The sequence below is a fragment of the Nannobrachium achirus genome, assembly GCF_963921795.1.
Source record: "Nannobrachium achirus genome assembly, chromosome: 5".
Lineage (NCBI taxonomy): Eukaryota > Metazoa > Chordata > Actinopteri > Myctophiformes > Myctophidae > Nannobrachium > Nannobrachium achirus.
The window spans coordinates 5,026,335-5,046,466 of record NC_137814.1 but is presented as its reverse complement, the minus strand read 5'-3'; the positions used below and the strand labels follow the sequence as shown (position 1 = coordinate 5,046,466).

The window sequence follows — 20,132 nt, the reverse complement described above, 5'->3', positions numbered from 1 at the left end:
GAGCACATGAGCAGAGTGGAGTGGTGACAAAAGCCGCTCCGCGCTCCAGAGGGCTCTTGTCCCACTCGCTCGTTGCTCTGGTCGGCCACCGGGCCGCTCCGCTCCCCGCCGCTCCGTCGCTCAACTTGATTTTCGCATCTCTCGCTCCGCGCTCGCACCACGCTCCGCTCAGGGTCGTCAATCAGAGTCAAAAAAGGAGTTTGCTACCATGTCCGAAACACTTTCTCCTTTGCCAGTGTGTTCTCAACACAAATGGCTGCGGTAACGTGAGCCTCGGCTTTGATGGAGACTTGGAGAGCTGTCCTCTCGCCAGTTTTGTTGGAAACATGCGGCGCGCGGCCCCAACAGGATCGGCTCGGAGCGTAGGAGGGTCGTCGCTCAGACCCATTATAAAAGTCGCTCGCTCACGTTCAACTAAAAAAACCACTCGCTCCGCTCCCCGCACCGCTCGCGCTCCACTCCGCTCGTATGCCCTGATCTACATATATCTGTGTGATAGGAACTCCCGAACTTCGAGCACAACTGTACAGTAAATGTCCACAATACCTGGTGGTGGTCAGAGTTCTGTGGACAGGTCAGGTACTTGACCGCCACAACGTGTCCTTGCACGGCCACTCTCCGGTGTTCTCTGTACTGGAGAGAGTCCAGCTCTGCCTTCAGCTCAGAAGCAGATACAAGAGGGACCCCAGCTGGAAGGAGACAATAGAACTCTTTAATATACGGAACGCAGTACTACTTTAAACATTATTTTATGCTTTAAAAGAGGTGGTGCCATAGTTTTGTACTTTTTCTGGTTTTCATGTGTCTAGGAGGATGACAGTACTTCATTAGACCCCCTGGTGTGGTTGTTATGAGCAATTACCTGTATGTATTCCCTTTCTGAGAACACTCTTTTTTTCTTTTCTAAATATGAACCCTTGTTGTAAAAAAAAAAAAAAAAAAAGCTAATACACTACATAAGCTAAAACACATACATAAAGAAATAAAACAGCAATAAACACTGCAAAATAAGAAACATCATTTAAGGGGAACACACATTGGACGCGGAGGCGGCGCGGAAGCAGCGAGTCAAAACATACAACCCCATTATTTTCAATGAACTAACCCACACCGGCGGCGTCAGACCGCGCAGCCGCGGGTCTGCCGCCTTGCCTGCCGCGCCGATACGCCGCTGTTCTATTTTTGCAGCGTTGCCGCGCGGTGAACATGTTCTCCTATGGTTCTCGCCACCGAGGGAAATGGATTTGCTGTGTGGCAGCCCGCCGCATCCGGGTTTGGGTTACCGCGCGGCACTTCACGTGCGTCGATACCGCGACGCGACGCTGCGCAGCCGCCCGCGTCCAGTGTGTGCTCCCCTTAAACGACAACACAATGGGATAATCTATGTCTGTGCTAACCTGAGCCTCTGGCCCCTGGCTGGGGGAAGGTGAGTGGAGGGTGAGGGTAGCTGTAGTGACCTCCCAGCATGCACCTGTCCAGCAGGACACGAACGTCCTTGAGGGTCTTCGTCCACTGCAGGAACTGCTTGACCTTCTCGTCTGACGTGTAAGGCTGGCCTTTATGTCCACCTGTTGGAGGAAATATACTACACAGTTATTAAATAATCGTCTAATGGCAATTATTTGACATAATCGCAATTATTTTTGTCATAATAGCCATAATCGTTTCCATTCCAAATGTTCATTTTTTTTTAAATAGTGGAAAACTGGAACTAGCCGATCTACAAGCGTCTACACGTTGCGACACGTTGTGAGCTTGTAGATTGACTATGTCCACTATCAATGTTCTGTTACCGCACTTTATGTTCTAAAGTATAAAGTTGTCAAAATGTCTAGGAGTTTTTAATGATTCTGAATCCATTGCAAGGATTTGCTTGGAATGAAAAACATTCCTGGGGGTAAAAACAGCCCCCACAAAACGATATTATCACGATAATCAAAATCCATTATCTTGGGGCGGAACATTTGCCAAAAATTAGCAGATCTACAAGCTCACAACGCGTGGCGTTTTCATATCGTCCCATACCTGGTGCGGACACACATACCTCATTATGGTGATATCTTATCTAGTTATCTTTTTGTCCTTCTGTTTGTGTTAAATCACGACAGTTTTACTTACCGGTGACGAAGACCTCTGTTTCAGAGGAGCTGGTGAGGAAGGGCAGTGAACCTGGTACCTGGACCATCCTCATCTGGGTGCAGACTGCATACGTCACTGCAAGAGTAAACAACACACTATTATTACCCGGCTTGTTTGAATGCTTGATTCTGATTGGTCGGTTGCTGAAATCAGCAGTCTGTTATTTCTGGATAACAGACTCAGAGCACCTGCTGCAGTCAAGCTGCACTGTGTGAATCTTGTGCCGGATCCAACATGTCAGCCATGTAAACAAACACACAGCGACATTTACGACTAAACGTTGCTCTCAAGAATGTTTAAAAAATATATTTTAAGCGAGAAATAGACGACGTAGTATCAGAAAATGGATTCTATGATATCTAAAAAGCACTTCCTTGTTTTCCAAGGCGACCGTGTCGCGCTGGGGGGACGCCCAGCGCAACACTTGTGGAACACTTCCAGCCGTCTGTAAACAAGGAAATAATTTGTTTTGTTTTTAGTTTCGAGTCAAATTATTAATTTTATTTAGTAGCCGGATAATAAGCGGGATAATGAATGGCTCCTTGGTGAATGACGATATATAACATCCCTTCGGCCTGATCAGGCTGTCGATCTGTTATATATATAGTCATTCACCAAGGAGCCATTCCTTATCCCTTACGTAAGATGCCTCAGGGCGACATGGGCGAGGTCGCGCCAATTCTTGACCCAGTGATATACATATATCGGACCAGTAACCCATATATGGAGATTCCTGCATGATAGTCAACAATGTGATGTCAGAACATGCCCATATTATGGGCATTACCAAATATGGACATTCCCAGATATGCCCTTGATACTGATGACATCGGGACAGAGATCTCCATATATGGGCATAAAACGGACAAGGACATAATTCATTTGCAAGTGTGATCTGGGAATACCCATATATGGGCATGTTCGGACATCAAATTGTCGACTATATATGGGCATAACATATATGGGCATAACATATATGGGAATAAAAGGGACATCAAGCCAGAGCAGAATGTGATGTCAGAGCGACAAACCCATTCTGTTAAGAGTGGTTCCCCTGAAGAGTGACATCAGAGCATGATGTCAGAGCGACAAACCCATAGAACCATAGACTGTAAAATAAATATGTATGGCGCGAAGCCATTGGTTTCTATGCGGCGAAAATGACGCTTTTTTGTCCCTTGTATGGGTGTCGCCATCATTGTTTGAATGGTACCCCAGGAATCATAAGGAAAGCTATTGGCTGCCAACGGTCACGTGCAACCGCAGGGATAAGTGGGAGAATGTGGTCGGAGCCTCCCGAAATACAGCACACGAAGAAGAACACAGCCGGCTGGTATCAGCTTAGTTGGCCACGCCCCCGCAACTTTATCATCAATTTTAACATAAATGGGACCATATTTGTACAAAACGCATATCATGGTAATTGAAAGGCAGTTTTTCACTAGCGACAGGAACCATAAAGTATTTATGACGATGTTTATTAAGGTTAGAAAATCAAAGAGGAAAATGAATGGGGTCCAGTGGAGAAAAAGTCTTTTTGGTACCTCGCGGGGGGAAAACAGCGCAACTAGCGGCCAATCATGGGATCTTTCTCTTCCGGGAAAGCTTCATGAACATGGTAAACAGCGACATTTCTCATGGTATTTAACCCGATTTCCAGGACTATATAACAATAATTCAGCTCAATAACAAGTTGCTTACTCCTACACGCAATGCCCAAAGACAGGTAGTGTTTGCCAGTGGTTCTCAACCGTTTCAGGCCGTGACCCCCGAAATAATCATATTTTAACTGGGGACCCCCCCACACTGACGAGCACTAAGAGTTGAGGAATTTTGTAAAACGGTTCAATTGTGAAAATAGCAGATCTACATGCTCACAACGCCTCGCGTTGCGAGGCGTTGTGAGCATGTAGATCTGCTATTTTCACAATTTCTGCCTCTAATATTTCACAATTTGGCCAATGTTTAATTTGTCATTTTAGATGTATTAAAAAGTCCCTAAATTGTCATTTTAGAAATATACATATACACTTAAACTGACTGTTGGCTTGTTTACTGTTGATTGAGTATACAATGTTGCACATTAAGCCAGTGTTTCTCAATCTTTTTTGGCTTGAGTACCCCCTTTCCCAGATTTTTGAATCTAAGTACCCCCTTTACCCGACAACATTTTCCTTATACAACTGCTATTAAAACCACAAAACCATAACAAATAATAAAGGGAGTAAGAGTTTCAAACGGTGCCTCCTGAACAGATTTATTTTCAACACTGTGGCCATGACATTTCAGTCCAGTTTTCATGTCAATAACTTACATTCAAACATCATTCAAACACATGCAGTTGCCTGGTACCATAATTTGGGTTAGCAACTATCAGGCTCACAACACGTTTCTCCAAGTGTCATCATTAAACATAACAGTGATTTATAGGCCTACTTCTATTATTTATTTTTTTTTTTTTTTTTTTGGGGGGGGGGGTTTTAGTACCCCCTGCAGTATCTCCGGGTACACGTACCCCCATTTGAGAAACACTGCATTAAGCTAATCATCTGGTGACTCCCCAAAAATAATTTGGGAACGCCCCCTGGGGGTCCCGACCCACATGTTGAGAACCACTGGATTAGTGGAGAGGAGATCCAGTAGAACTAATTCATGTCATCATGGGTGGGTGCGTGCATGGCTGATGCCATCGAAGATCAGCCATTTCGATGGCATCACGGCACTGCCAAAAATACATTTTAGTCGACAAAAAGCAACTGTAGATTTATATAATTGACCCAAGGATTACTAAAAGTAAAACATTCCAGGTGTCAAATCATGACTTAATTAACCTCTAAGGCCCGCATTAAGAAATACTTGAAATAAAAAATTTAAAAAAATCAGATGGTGTTGTAGGAGTCTTAATCAGAGGAAAATGTAATGTTTTTTTCAAAAAAATGTTTTTGTAAGATTTTATAGCCATAAATCAAAAATCATAAATCATGCTCTAATTTACATATGGGGGATATTTTTCACAATAATAACATATGTACATGTTCTAGACATTCTAATGATCACCAAAAAAAATAGTACAGGCATTTTACTTATGTTTTTGTGAGGTATAGCTTCCATGAAAAAGTGAGATGTTGTTCGTCAAAACTCTGGAATTTCAGCGGGTGTGGCGGGTGTGAATGTCAGCCCCTGTGGGGGGTATTTATATGCAAATATTGTGGCCAATGGCATTGTAATACTAAACAATAGAATCCAATGGTGGTGTTTAGGTGGTAGGGGGAGCTAAAATAAAATGATTTAAACCTTTTTTTGGATAAAATACAAACGTTGTAATATTACAACCGTGGGCCTTAGAGGGTTAACTCTCAAATACCTGGAACACGCCCGGGTCGCGTTAGATTTTAACCACTTTAACCATTATTGTATGCTTTAACCTTAAAAATAACCTTTAACCTTAAAAATATGTTGTTCCAGGGACCCCCCAGAAGCAAATATTTGATTTACAAATGTTCGCTTTTAAATAGATATATTCAAAGACTTGCAAAGAAAAATCTGTTTTTTTCAAAAATAACAGATCTACAAGCTCGCAGCGCGGCGCACTGTGAGCTTGTATATCTGCTATTTTTCAATGGTTAAAGTAGTCAATAATCCTAGGCCTAAATGGGTTAAACTAACCGGAATTGTATTCAAAAGACTATGTGACATCACACTATCAGAATGTGCTGTCAGAATGAACAGTGCTGTAAGGTCAGCGTTACGTACTTGGACTGATGAACAGTGCTGTGAGGTCAGAGTAACGTACTTGGACTGATGGCAGTGTAGACGTCGGGGCGAGAGGGGGAGAACAGCTGGAGGATGAACGGGTCCTGGGACGTCCCGTCCACCATGTGGACCCAGCGGTAAGTCCAGAATTTATCTGGACCTGAAAACAAACACATCCATTTTATGTCAAAACATTTTCAAAAAACAATTCCCTAAAAAGCTAAGATTTTCATTAATAATAATAATAATGAATAAAAAATAATTGTCCCAAGTAATTTCATTAACAGGACTGGTGCCAACCCTGAGTTTCCCGAGTTTGGGCCGTTTTTAAAGAAAAAAAGTTTTTTGGACCTCCAGAAATGTAATAGACATGATCGCGATCGCGAAATTGCATGTTTAACCCCCATACCAACCCATTCTTTCAAACATGGCAGCCATCTGAAGAAAACATAATGGCTGCTATATCATGAATGCCTGAACGGATTTCCAAGCAGATTTTTTAGTTTGAAAGCTGTGAACAGCGTGCACACACGTGGTGCATGTTCTAGGCATGGGCGTGCACTATGAATTACATGGAAGTCTATGGAGACCATGGCATCTTGGACTTTTAAGGAGATTTATTGATTGCAACGTAAGTGTTAATAAATAAAAGCAATATCTAACGGCCGGGCAAACCAAGCCTTTTTACGCGTGTCAGTGCGTATGCGAGCGTATGCGGGGCGTGCACGCGTATGCGCGTTTTGGATAGATTCAATGTACCTCAATTCAGCCGGATACACCAGGCTCACGGATAGCGCGAACCACGGATACGCATTCCCTAAAAATAGGATCGTTTCTATTTTTTACGCACGCGTATGCGTTTTGTACACAGACTATCTGGTCTCCCGCACATATATTCCCTCCTTGGTGTAGCCAATTAGAAAAAGAAATGTTTAAGAAGTAGTGAAAATAGCTTATCTTTTTTTTATATAATTATATATAATTTTTATCCCACAACTTTGTAACCCATTTTTTCACCCAGTCCTGGTTTCTGTTCTCCCTCTGCCATGCCTGGGGAGCCCCGGCTGGCCAGGGGGAGGCAGTACAGCATGTTTTTGTGAGGGTATCTACCCTAGGAGATACGAGGAGAACATGCAAACTCCACACAGAAAGGCCCTTTTGCCAACCGCACCTAAGCTGAGTCAAGTCCTTAAATTAGATCCTATTTCCTACACTTCTTTCCTATTTCCTTGCTTGACTAACATACAAGCAAGGAAATAGGAACTAGGAAATAGGATCTAATTTAAGGACTTGAGACGCAGCTCTAGGGTGTGCCTGACACCTGCTAAACCTGCTCCACTCTGTAAACATGAACCCAGTTCTCACCCTCGCTCCCTTTAGCCTTGGTCTCTCTCACTCTCTAAAGAGGTGTAAACATGAAGCCAGTTCTTACCTTCGCTCCCTTTAGCCCTGGTCTCTCTCACTCTCCACTCTGTAAACATGAACCCAGTTCTTACCCTCGTTCCCTTTAGCCTTGGTCTCCCTCACTCTCTAAAGAGGTGTAAACATGAAGCCAGTTCTTACCTTCGCTCCCTTTAGCCCTGGTCTCTCTCACTCTCTCCACTCTGTAAACATGAACCCAGTTCTCACCCTCGCTCCCTTTAGCCTTGGTCTCCCTCACTCTCTAAAGAGGTGTAAACATGAACCCAGTTCTCACCCTCGCTCCCTTTAGCCTTGGTCTCCCTCACTCTCTAAAGAGGTGTAAACATGAACCCAGTTCTCACCCTCGCTCCCTTTAGCCTTGGTCTCCCTCACTCTCTCCACTCTGCTGACAAACATCACCAGACCAATGACATCACAGGCACCGCCACCGGGCACACTGTCCAGGTCTGACCTGAGAGGACACGCACGCACGCACGCACGCACGCACACGTACACACACACACACACACACGCACACACACACACACGCACACACAAGACCTTCAACACATGCCTTCTAAACCAGTAGTGCCCAATTCGAAATTATTCAACATTTTTCTAACAATTTCAAGATTTTTCAATTCTAAAATAGCAGATCTACAAGCTTGCAGTGCTGTTAGACTTTTTAATAGCCGATGCTAAAATCATAATAATAGCGTAATAATAATGATAATAATGCATTTTATTTATTATGCACTTCACATCTGGACAAATCTCAAAGTGCTATAGTAAACATTTGCGTAAAAAAACATCATCACACCACTGTTTAAAGATCTAGGAATGGAGAAACAAAACATGAACAACATGTGGGCATAACGCCTGCTGGTGGTAAAACCAGTGTAGCTACAAAACTAAACTCCTCTCTTAAATGAATCAAATAGTCAGGGGATATCTTCAGAAATAGTGTCAAATCCTGGAATAAATTCTTTACCAAAAAATGTCTTCACCAATGTGTCTAGTAACACATCCCACAAAGACTGAAATTCAGTTTCCCTAGGAGAATCCTTGACAGCTGCTGAAAGTCGGGGTCCCATTAAATTAACTATACAGGACAAAACACACCAAAATAATTATGCTTTAAGTAGCATGTGAGGGGTCAAACCAAGGGGTTTTTCATGATTCTGAGGGTTAGGGTTAGGCTAATCCGTTGCAAGCATTTGTTTTGCACGAAAAACCATTCCTTGCGCTAATAACGGCCCCACAAAACTATGGTTTAGTGATGAGTCATCACTTTTCACAGTTGTGTGGGAGCTGCCTTTACCCCAAGGAATGTTTTTTTTTCTCCGTGCAAAACAAATGCTTGCAATGGATTCAGAATCATGAAAAAAAAAACAACTAGTAGAACTGCTATTTCCACAATAGAACCGTGTTATACAAAATGTAATGCCTCAACTCTTGTCAGGGTGGGTGGGGGGGGGGGGGGGTCCCCAGTTAAGATATGGTTATTTTGGGGGTATTTGGGATGAGAGGAGGAGGAGGGGGTTCATCAATTACCTGCTGGTGAACCTGTAGGCCACATCAGGAAGACCCCACTGAGGAGGGACACACCTGGGAGGGACCACCGTGATGGTAGCTGTGGGACTGTAGGTGTTCAGACCCATCTCTGACACACACACACACACACACACACACACACACACACACACACACACACACACACACACACACACACACACACACACACACACACACACACACACACACACACACACACACACACACACAAAGATATTACGTTGGGGTGGGCCTGGGGGACAACAAGATCCTATACTGTTGTGTGTGTGTGTGTGTCGGGGGGGGGGGGGGGGGGGGGGGGGGCGTTGTGAGGTTGTAGATCTGCTATTTTCACAATTTCTGCCTCTAATATTTGACAATTTGGACAAAGTTTAATTAGTTAATTTAGTTAGTTAATTTAATTAATTATATTTTGGGGGTCACGGCCTGAAAAGGTTGAGAACCACTGCCATAGAAGACAATCCAAATTCGTGGTGGCGACTGAGAGCTTTCTCCCATGCATGAGTACCTGCTGCCTGAAAGACTGAGAGCTTTCTTCCATGCATGAGTACCTGCTGACTGGAAGACTGAGAGCTTTCTTCCATGCATGAGTACCTGCTGCCTGAAAGACTGAGAGCTTTCTTCCATGCATGAGTACCTGCTGACTGGAAGACTGAGAGCTTTCTTCCATGCATGAGTACCTGCTGCCTGAAAGACTGAGAGCTTTCTTCCATGCATGAGTACCTGCTGCCTGGAAGACAGAGAGCTTTCTCCCATGCATGAGTACCTGCTGACTGGAAGACTGAGAGCTTTCTCCCATGCATGAGTACCTGCTGCCTGGAAGACAGAGAGCTTTCTCCCATGCATGAGTACCTGCTGACTGGAAGACTGAGAGCTTTCTTCCATGCATGAGTACCTGCTGCCTGGAAGACAGAGAGCTTTCTCCCATGCATGAGTACCTGCTGACTGGAAGACTGAGAGCTTTCTCCCATGCATGAGTACCTGCTGACTGGAAGACTGAGAGCTTTCTTCCATGCATGAGTACCTGCTGCCTGGAAGACAGAGAGCTTTCTCCCATGCATGAGTACCTGCTGACTGGAAGACTGAGAGCTTTCTCCCATGCATGAGTACCTGCTGCCTGAAAGACAGAGAGCTTTCTTCCATGCATGAGTACCTGCTGCCTGAAAGACTGAGAGCTTTCTTCCATGCATGAGTACCTGCTGACTGGAAGACTGAGAGCTTTCTTCCATGCATGAGTACCTGCTGCCTGAAAGACTGAGAGCTTTCTTCCATGCATGAGTACCTGCTGCCTGAAAGACTGAGAGCTTTCTTCCATGCATGAGTACCTGCTGACTGGAAGACTGAGAGCTTTCTTCCATGCATGAGTACCTGCTGACTGGAAGACTGAGAGCTTTCTTCCATGCATGAGTACCTGCTGACTGGAAGACTGAGAGCTTTCTTCCATGCATGAGTACCTGCTGCCTGAAAGACTGAGAGCTTTCTTCCATGCATGAGTACCTGCTGACTGGAAGACTGAGAGCTTTCTTCCATGCATGAGTACCTGCTGCCTGAAAGACTGAGAGCTTTCTTCCATGCATGAGTACCTGCTGACTGGAAGACTGAGAGCTTTCTCCCATGCATGAGTACCTGCTGACTGGAAGACTGAGAGCTTTCTTCCATGCATGAGTACCTGCTGCCTGAAAGACAGAGAGCTTTCTTCCATGCATGAGTACCTGCTGCCTGAAAGACAGAGAGCTTTCTCCCATGCATGAGTACCTGCTGACTGAAAGACAGAGAGCTTTCTCCCATGCATGAGTACCTGCTGACTGAAAGACAGAGAGCTTTCTTCCATGCATGAGTACCTGCTGACTGAAAGACAGAGAGCTTTCTCCCATGCATGAGTACCTGCTGACTGAAAGACAGAGAGCTTTCTCCCATGCATGAGTACCTGCTGACTGAAAGACAGAGAGCTTTCTCCCATGCATGAGTACCTGCTGACTGAAAGACAGAGAGCTTTCTCCCATGCATGAGTACCTGCTGACTGAAAGACTGAGAGCTTTCTTCCATGCATGAGTACCTGCTGACTGAAAGACTGAGAGCTTTCTCCCATGCATGACGTTAGGGCTGTCACGATATGACATTTTACATGACGATTAATTGTCACTCAAATAATTGGCGATTAACGATTTAATTGTGTTTTTGTCATTGACAATTACATTTCTGTTTGGCTTTTAGGCTTTGAAGTTGTACATGGCAGATATGACACATAACCTAAATATACAAAGAAATTACTGACATATTTGACAACTTACTACTTAAAGAAATAACATTGATAGTGGACATAGCCGATCTACAAGCTCACAACGCGTCGTAGATCTGCTATTTCCACTATTTCTGACATTTTTTCAACATTCACGATTATGACGATTATGACAAAATAATTGCGATAATGTCAAATAATCACGATTAGACGATTATGTAATAATTGTGACAGACCTACTGAGAGCTTTCTCCCATGCATGAGTACCTGCTGCCTGGAAGATCCTGATGCGGTGGTGCTGCATCTGCGGCCTGGACCTCTGTGCGTAGCTGTCCTTCACCGTGTATCCCTGCAGGTAGAGAACCGTCCCCACAGCCAGCCTCTGGTACCATTCAGGGCACAGCTCATTCCAGAGCACCAGGGACATGATGCCACTGTGATCCGCCACCTCGAAGTAGGCCTGCAATAAAATACAATGATCAATCATAATATATTATTGTGACCGTCAAGTCGCAGTTAAAATCAAAACCTCCACCGGCTGTTAGTCTGTCTGTCACGTCACACTTTTCCCCCTTCTCATATCTCCGCCACCGTTGCGCCCCTATCCATGCCAAACTTTGGACACAAACTCCTTTGCTGCCAAACCACAACCTCCACCCCTCATTTCTCACATGGCCCTCTTCTAGCGCCACCATGAGGCCGATTCTTGCAAAACACATTTTTGGACACTGCTCCTACAGATTTTGCCCTAAAATCACGCAAAGCGGTACACAGTATGCCATCAACATGGATCTGTCCTATTTAGCGCCACCATCAGGCAGATTTTTTCAAACACAGTTTTGGACACCTCTCCTACAGATTTTGCCCTAAAATCACGCAAAGCGTGAATACATGTGACCTGACGGTCGCTTATCTTACTGGTAATATAATAATATAATGTAATACCAGTAAGACGCCTAAGGATGAAAATCGACCTCGCCCTAAAGGGTGAGGTCGCGCCATGTCTGGGCCATCTAGCCAGTGATGTATATCGGACTAGTTATACCCATATATGGAGACCCCTGATACCCATATATGGAGATCCATGTATATAAAGTAATATAAAAATTCATTAAAAAAAAACTAGGATTTCGAACAGTCGGTCACTTCGTGCCTCACAGACGCACTTGTACATCTGTTATTTTAACTTTTTAGAGAAATCCTGCGTGGCCAAATACATATCATTTTGGGGGTCCTTGACTAGAAGAAGTTTGAGAACTACTGATTTAGAAGGCATTGGTAGAATGGGCCTCTGGTCTTAATGGGTGTGAAATGAAACACTCTTTGGTTCCATTCCGTGCAGCTCACCTGGTAGGGGTAGTCGATCTTGTGTCCAGACCTTCCGTAATACCTCAGCCTGGACTTCTGGAGGATCCTGACCAGGATGGGAGGCAGTCTGCTCTGGATGCCTGCCATGGACTCCAGTTCTCTGACCAGGATGAGCTTAGAGACTGATGAAGGAAACACACAGCAGAACACACCAGGATGAGCTTAGAGACTGATGAAGGAAACACACAGCAGAACACACCAGGATGAGCTTAGAGACTGATGAAGGAAAGACACAGCAGAACACAACACAACAGGATGAGCTTAGAGACTGATGAAGGAATGACACAGCAGAACACAACACAACAGGATGAGCTTAGAGACTGATGAAGGAAACACACAGCAGAACACAACACAACAGGATGAGCTTAGAGACTGATGAAGGAAACACACAGCAGAACACACAGCAACAGGATGAGCTTAGAGACTGTTGAAGGAATGACACAGCAGAACACAACACAACAGGATGAGCTTAGAGACTGATGAAGGAAAGACACAGCAGAACACAACACAACAGGATGAGCTTAGAGACTGATGAAGGAATGACACAGCAGAACACAACACAACAGGATGAGCTTAGAGACTGATGAAGGAATGACACAGCAGAACACAACACAACAGGATGAGCTTAGAGACTGATGAAGGAAACACACAGCAGAACACAACACAACAGGATGAGCTTAGAGACTGATGAAGGAAACACACAGCAGAACACAACAGGATGAGCTTAGAGACTGATGAAGGAAACACACAGCAGAACACAACACAACAGGATGAGCTTAGAGACTGATGAAGGAAACACACAGCAGAACACAACGCACCAGGATGAGCTTAGAGACTGATGAAGGAAACACACAGCAGAACACAACAGGACAGGATGAGCTTAGAGACTGATGAAGGAAACACACAGCAGAACACAACACAACAGGATGAGCTTAGAGACTGATGAAGGAAACACACAGCAGAACACAACACAACAGGATGAGCTTAGAGACTGATGAAGGAAAGACACAGCAGAACACAACACAACAGGATGAGCTTAGAGACTGATGAAGGAAACACACAGCAGAACACAACGCAACAATGAGGATTTCTTTCAAAAACACACTACACCCATTCTACAAATGCAGATCCAGACAGTCTGTCGGAAGGAACATCTTATCTTCATTATGTTTTACACTTTTAGTAATGTTTCATGAATTAACACCCTACTTGATCATAATACAATGGCACATAAAAGTAGCATGGAGTGTTCGTTCAGTAACAGTGTTAAATAGCTCTATATTGTAACAGTAATGGAGCTCTATATTGTGACAGTAATCATTGCTATAGAGTGTTTGTTCAGTAACAGTGTTAAATAGCTCTATATTGTGACAGTAATCATTGCTATAGAGTGTTTGTTCAGTAACAGTGTTAAATAGCTCTATATTGTAACAGTAATCATTGCTATATCGTGTTTGTTCAGTATAGTGTTAAATAGCTCTATATTGTGACAGTAATCATTGCTATAGTGTTTGTTCAGTAACAGTGTTAAACAGCTGTATATGGTGACAGTAATCATTGCTATAGAGTGTTTGTTCAGTAACAGTATTAAATAGCTCTATATTGTGACATTAATCATTGCTATATTGTGTTTGTTCAGTAACAGTGTTAAATAGCTCTATATTGTGACAGTAATCGTTGCTATAGAGTGTTTGTTCAGTAACAGTGTTAAATAGCTCTATATTGTGACAGTAATCATTGCTATAGAGTGTTTGTTCAGTAACAGTGTTAAATAGCTCTATATTGTGACAGTAATCGTTGCTATAGAGTGTTTGTTCAGTAACAGTGTTAAATAGCTCTATATTGTGACAGTAATCGTTGCTATAGAGTGTTTGTTCAGTAACAGTGTTAACTAGCTCTAAATATCTCTTTCTTGTTCCAGTTCCAATGTTGTCATGCAGGTCATTTATTTGCGTCATGGCTTCCAATTGAACTTGTTTGATCATGTATCCTGTATGTTGGTTCACGTCATCATCTCACCGTCCAGGACCACGTCAGGCAGGGGTCCTCCATGTGAAGCCCCCCGCCACACGCTGCCCTCGGGGTCCTCGTCATTCCACAGGGCCAGGTAGTGTTTCCTGCTCAGCTGCAGGGGCGTGGAGTCAAGCTGCACAATAGGGGTGTAATAACGATACATGTTAACAACGATACGATACGCATCACGATACATGGTTGACGATATGCTACATCAAGGTTCCCCAATAGGCGGCCTGCGGGCCATTTGCGGCCCGCGGGGGGCTACTGTCTGGCCCCCACCAACCCCAGTAATAATGGTGGCATAAGAGCAGCAACAACACTAGTATATACGTTGTCGGGTGGAAACCTCGTATCTCTAAATTTGTACGTTCTTTCGCAAATCATACAAGGCCGTCGCACAAAAGTAGTGAAAACAGCAGAATCTACAAAGATCGGCTGTTTTCACTAGTTTAAATCATTTTTAAAATGATAAATTCAAAAAGGAACGGTTTTGGACATACAAGGTTTTCACCCGACAACGATGAAAACTGTCGCTGGAGTAGCGGGAACGCCACCGTCGCCTCATGCAATGCTGTGGTCCTCGGCTTGGTACCCAAGACATAATTCGGCCCTTGGGGAAAACTAATTGGGGAACCCTGTGCTAGCCTACATGGACAATATTGGTTCATTCATGGCGATAGTACGATACGTTTCGATTCAGTGATTTAAAATCGATATAGTAACTATTTAGCAAAGAAATCTGTGTAAAATGTGTAAAAAATGGACAAACCCACCTTGACATGAACACAGAGATTACACACATTTATCCATAGACCAAGATAACTATATGGAATGGAAAGGTAATTAAACCTCTCTTTTTCATTTTCCCTCTTAAAATTGTCAAATACAAGGCACAAATACTTAGTTTCCATACAATCAATTATTTGCATTGCAAAACGATTCGATACTGATTACCGTATTTTAAAACGATACGATACGATACAAAGCCAAAACGGTATGATATTTTGCTTTTGCAAACAATATAGTAGATCATTGCAAATTAAAATCGATTTTTCTATTCAGTTACTGTATCGTTACACCCCTACTGCACAGCCTGCTACACACCACAGCGTTTCACCCGTTAAAGGGATATTCCACTTTCAAAAAAACTTTTTTTCATGTTATCGTCTAATCAGGCTTTTGGGAACAGCCAGGACAGATTCTAATTTCTTCATTCAGTAATTAGATATTTGATATTAATTTCAGAACATTCCTATAGAAACCCATTATAACTTCAAACTCCATTTTACCCATCATAGATTCAATTAAAACATCTGTCCACAAAAAACACAAAAAGTAAGTTGTTTTGAAAGTTAAATATAGCTTTAAGACCTTAGGCTTTCTCCAACAAATGTCAGTTTTCAGAGAAAAAACAAACAAAACACACATCATGCTTCTTTGGGCTGTCAAGATCATGACATTATACATGACGATTAATTGTCAATCAAATAATTGAGATTAACGATTTCATTGTGTTTTTGTCGCTGTGGCAAATACATTTCTGTTTGGCTTGTAGGCTTTGAAGTTGCACATGGCAGATACAGTATGACACATGACCTAAGTATACAAAGAGAGGTTCATGAAAAACGTGAAGGACATATTTGACAACTTAACACTTTAAAAAGAACATCGATAGTGGAAGTAGCCGATCTACAAGCTCACAACGCATCGCGATTCGACGTTTTGTGAGCTTGTAGATCTGCTATTTCCACTATGTTTGAACATATATTTTTAACGTGAACGAGTATGACGATTATCAGAAAATAATTGCGATTATGTCAAATAATTTGCCATTATTATAATATTCGCTACAGCCAGGCCTTACCCTCGCCGCCGCCGTCCCACTGCCGCCGCCGCCCCCTCTGGCCGCCACCAGGGGGAGCGAGGTCACGTCTGCCACGGCGGGCAGCAGCACGGAGGACGAAGCAGCGCAGACCGCCAGCTTGGTCACACACACGTGACCCTGGCCCATCCTCCTCTCGTCGTAGACGAAGCGAGACTCTATGATGACGACGTCGACGCCGCTGCGGAGCGCGTTGGTCTGGACCAGACGGTTCAGACTGGCGTGCAGGACGCATTTCGCCCGAACCGCGCCGTCCGTCAGCGTCACGTCGTAGCAGTGGGAGTGGGCGGAGTCGGCCTGCTGCTGCTGCTGCTTCATAGGGCTTTGAGAAACATTTAAAGTTGACGATTAATATTTTTCATACAAATAAATAACTGTGAAAAATGTAGGGTTAAGTCATTTTGGTGCCATTGTTCCGACTAGTCCTACATCCCATTAGTCAGAATCTGGTGAATGTTAACCTGGTGAAAAATACTATGCCTAAACCTAACCCTAACCTCAGTAAAACTATGCCTAAACCTAACCCTAACCTCAGTAAAACTATGCCTAAACCTAACCTCAGTAAAACTATGCCTAAACCTAACCCTAACCTCAGTAACCTCAGTAAAACTATGCCTAAACCTAACCCTAAAACCTAACCCTAACTAAATTCGGACTAATTCGGGACTGAGTTACTGGGGCCCAAGGTGGAGGGAGGGGCCTTCATTATTTTATACTTTAGCTATTGAAAAATAGCAGATATACAAGCTCACAGCGCGGCACCGAGTGCCACTCTGCGAGCTTGTAGATCTGCTATTTTTCAAAATGTGTGAAAATCTTTGAATATATGTACTTTTTAAGCGAACATTTGTAACTAAAATATTGCTTCTGGGGGGTCCCTGGAACTAAATATTTTGAGATGAGGGTCCGTGACCAAATAGATATCATTCTGGGGGTCCTACACTTTAAAAGGCTTGAGCACCACAAACACAGGTTTTTCCAAAAAAAAACCTAAGAAGGATTTGAAATATTCAAAGACTCAAAAATAGCAGATCTACAAGCTTGCAGAGCGACACTCGGTGCCATGCTGTGAGCTTTATATCTGCTATTTTTCAATAGTTAAAGCACAAAATAATTTTGCGGGGGCCCGCAGTGAATCCTTGTACCCAGGGCCCAGAATTTGGTGCAACACACCTGATTGCAATTAGAGTAGACGATTGTGTAATGATTGTTGACGTACCGAGTCTGAGGAGGGGCCAGGTATCGGTGGAGGCCGATGACGGCCACAGGGACCTGCTGCTCAGGCTCCGTACGCAGAGGACCACCAGGCTCCGTACGCAGAGGACCACCGCGACTGGAACCCAGCCAGCGCTGCAGGAAGGACCCTGGATTACCTGCTGGAGCCTGGAATGGATGGAGGAATTAATTATTCATGAGATGAGTTTCTGTGTGGAGTTTGCATGTTCTCCCCTTGTCTCCTAGGGTAGACACCCTCACAAAAAAATACAGTAATCCTGGTCTCTATAATGCCTGCCACCTGGCCAGCCGGGGCGCCTGATGGAGGGGAAAGGAACAACATGTTCCTCCCACGCGCTACGTCCAAACCGGGGAAATCCCCCGTCAGGTGAAAAGAAGCAACTTGGACTAGTCATGCATAGAAGGAAGCATGAGGTCAGTCCGTTGTCTCCCCAGGCGCGGCAGAGGGAGAGCAGAGCCCAGGATTACATTGGCAATTGGCACTGGCTGAAAAAAAATGGGTTACAAATCGTGGGATAAAAATTAAAAAAAAAAAAGAAATGTTGAGGACCAACACAGGTGTTCTGATTGGCGTAGAACATAAGTTCAATATCAATCAGACAAATTGAAACACCTGTGTTGGTTCTCAACATGGCCGTTTAGGACTAATAGCTTGGGGGGAGGGAGGGTTAAGAGAAATAATATTTAATATTTTTCCAATCCTTTATTAACAACTTGAACCCTAGCGTCCATGGTGTAGAGGGGAAAAAGAGTAGACTAAGTACAGAGTGAAAGGCCACGTTTATTAAGTATTGACGGTTCAAGTGGTTAAATATCTGAAAACACAAATTGACATGAATCCAAAATACACTGATGATCGTGTGCTGTCAAACCATTAAACTATAACTGCTCAAAGAAATGAAGGGAACATTTTGTTCACTTCATTTCTTTGAGCAGCATATATGAACATAGCCGCAAATTGCAACACTAGATTTTGTAATAATCGGATGAATCTAGGGTTGCAATACCTCCCATAGGCAGCCAATGCATCAAAACGTTTTTTTTGCTATCTGATTGTATTAAACTACGTCAAACTCACCAATATTGCGGCTCTATGGAAAGCTTGGAATTTACTCTTGCTATCTGCAAAGTGTTTGTTTCAGAAAAGTCCACCGTAAACATGTTATGATTTATTTTCTGTCAAGAAATCCGAGCAGACATGGTTTATTTTCTAAGTGTTGAACTTCGGAAGCGCTCGTCTTCCATAAGGCAACGTCCCGCTGCCTCCTGCATTATGTGACATTTAGAACCATGTGGTCACAGAACCGTTGAGCGATTTTCCACGAGCGCTTCCAAACTCCAGGACTTTGAAAAAATAATCACCTGAACCAAAGTTATTGATAGAAACTGGCTCATAACATGTCTACGGTGGATTTTTCTGAAACAAACACTTTGCAGATAGAAAGAGTAAATTCCAAGCTTTCCATAGAGCCGCAATATTGGTGAGTTTGACGTTGTTTAATACAATCAGATAGCAAAAAAATCAGATTATTAAAAAATCTAGTGTTGCAATTTGCGGCTAATATGAACAGGTTGTGTGGGGGTCCCTGCTTCATCTCTCTCTCTCCTGAAAACATGTAAGACCCCTGTCTTTAGAGTGTACAAACCACTTGAATGATGAAACTATATGGAATCTATGAACAGGTTGTGTGGGGGTCCCTGCTTCATCTCTCTCTCTCCTGAAAACATGGAAGACCCCTTAGAGTGTACAAACCACCTGAATAATGAAACAATATGGAATCTATGAACAGGTTGTGGGGGTCCCTGCTTCATCTCTCTCTCAACTAAGGGGTCCCTGGCCTGAAAACGTTGAAGTTGTATGGAAGTTGGAACATACCTGGAAGGTTCTCTCCATGTTGACAACTCAGTAGTGTAGAATTATAATTCTCCTGCAGGTTACAGGTATCTATGTGTAGTTCTACAGTAACACACGCACACACAAACATGCATACAACGTACACGTTTAGTTTATACGTTTGTTGTTTAGTTTTTAGCACCAAACACGACTCACAAGTAGTTTTCTCTCTCTTTTCTCAGTGTTGTTCTGTTCGTACCATGATGTGTTGCCAACTCCCCAGTAACAGAAGGAGCTAGTGCTTCTCCCAGAAGTAGCTAGAAGTCGCTAGGGGTGGGGTGCACGCGCGCTGCGCGCACGTGCACACAAAAGCGCGTGCATGTGAACAGATGCGCGTGCACGTTTCTAAGGTAATATTTTGAGTTTTTGTATTTTTTTGCACGGCGGCAGTACCAGTAGAGAGAGAAAGAGATGCGGCGTGTGCGTTTGTGTGTCACTGAGGAGCAGGCAAGCAGCAAATGGAGGCAGAGCGATGGAAAAGGAAGGAAAAATAGGGTTTTATCTCTGGCTCCTGTAAATAATATGTGTCCCCAAATCAGCAGAAAAAGTAGCTAGATTTGTCTCTAGAAGCTTTTCACTAATTAAGTCTCTAGGGGGGTCTGGAAAGTAGCTAAATCTAGCGACAAATC

At 43.6% G+C, this 20,132-nt stretch overlaps 1 protein-coding gene across 1 annotated transcript in view; it reads right to left on the bottom strand.

Annotated features, from left to right (window-relative positions):
• The window catches only part of LOC308286189 (RPA-related protein RADX-like), a gene marked incomplete at both ends in the record, with an annotated part of 28,464 nt that extends 8,961 nt beyond the window's left edge, over positions 1 to 19,503 (bottom strand). Inside the window, 12 exons of the mRNA XM_080727149.1 lie at positions 547 to 689; positions 1,398 to 1,568; positions 2,119 to 2,214; positions 5,933 to 6,052; positions 7,656 to 7,765; positions 8,848 to 8,956; positions 11,375 to 11,567; positions 12,455 to 12,597; positions 14,495 to 14,621; positions 16,356 to 16,695; positions 17,593 to 17,756; positions 19,486 to 19,503. Coding sequence (XP_080583275.1) covers positions 547 to 689; positions 1,398 to 1,568; positions 2,119 to 2,214; positions 5,933 to 6,052; positions 7,656 to 7,765; positions 8,848 to 8,956; positions 11,375 to 11,567; positions 12,455 to 12,597; positions 14,495 to 14,621; positions 16,356 to 16,695; positions 17,593 to 17,756; positions 19,486 to 19,503 — 1,734 coding nt within the window. The remainder of the gene's footprint in view (positions 1 to 546; positions 690 to 1,397; positions 1,569 to 2,118; positions 2,215 to 5,932; positions 6,053 to 7,655; positions 7,766 to 8,847; positions 8,957 to 11,374; positions 11,568 to 12,454; positions 12,598 to 14,494; positions 14,622 to 16,355; positions 16,696 to 17,592; positions 17,757 to 19,485) is intronic.
• Positions 19,504 to 20,132: the final 629 nt, after the last annotated feature.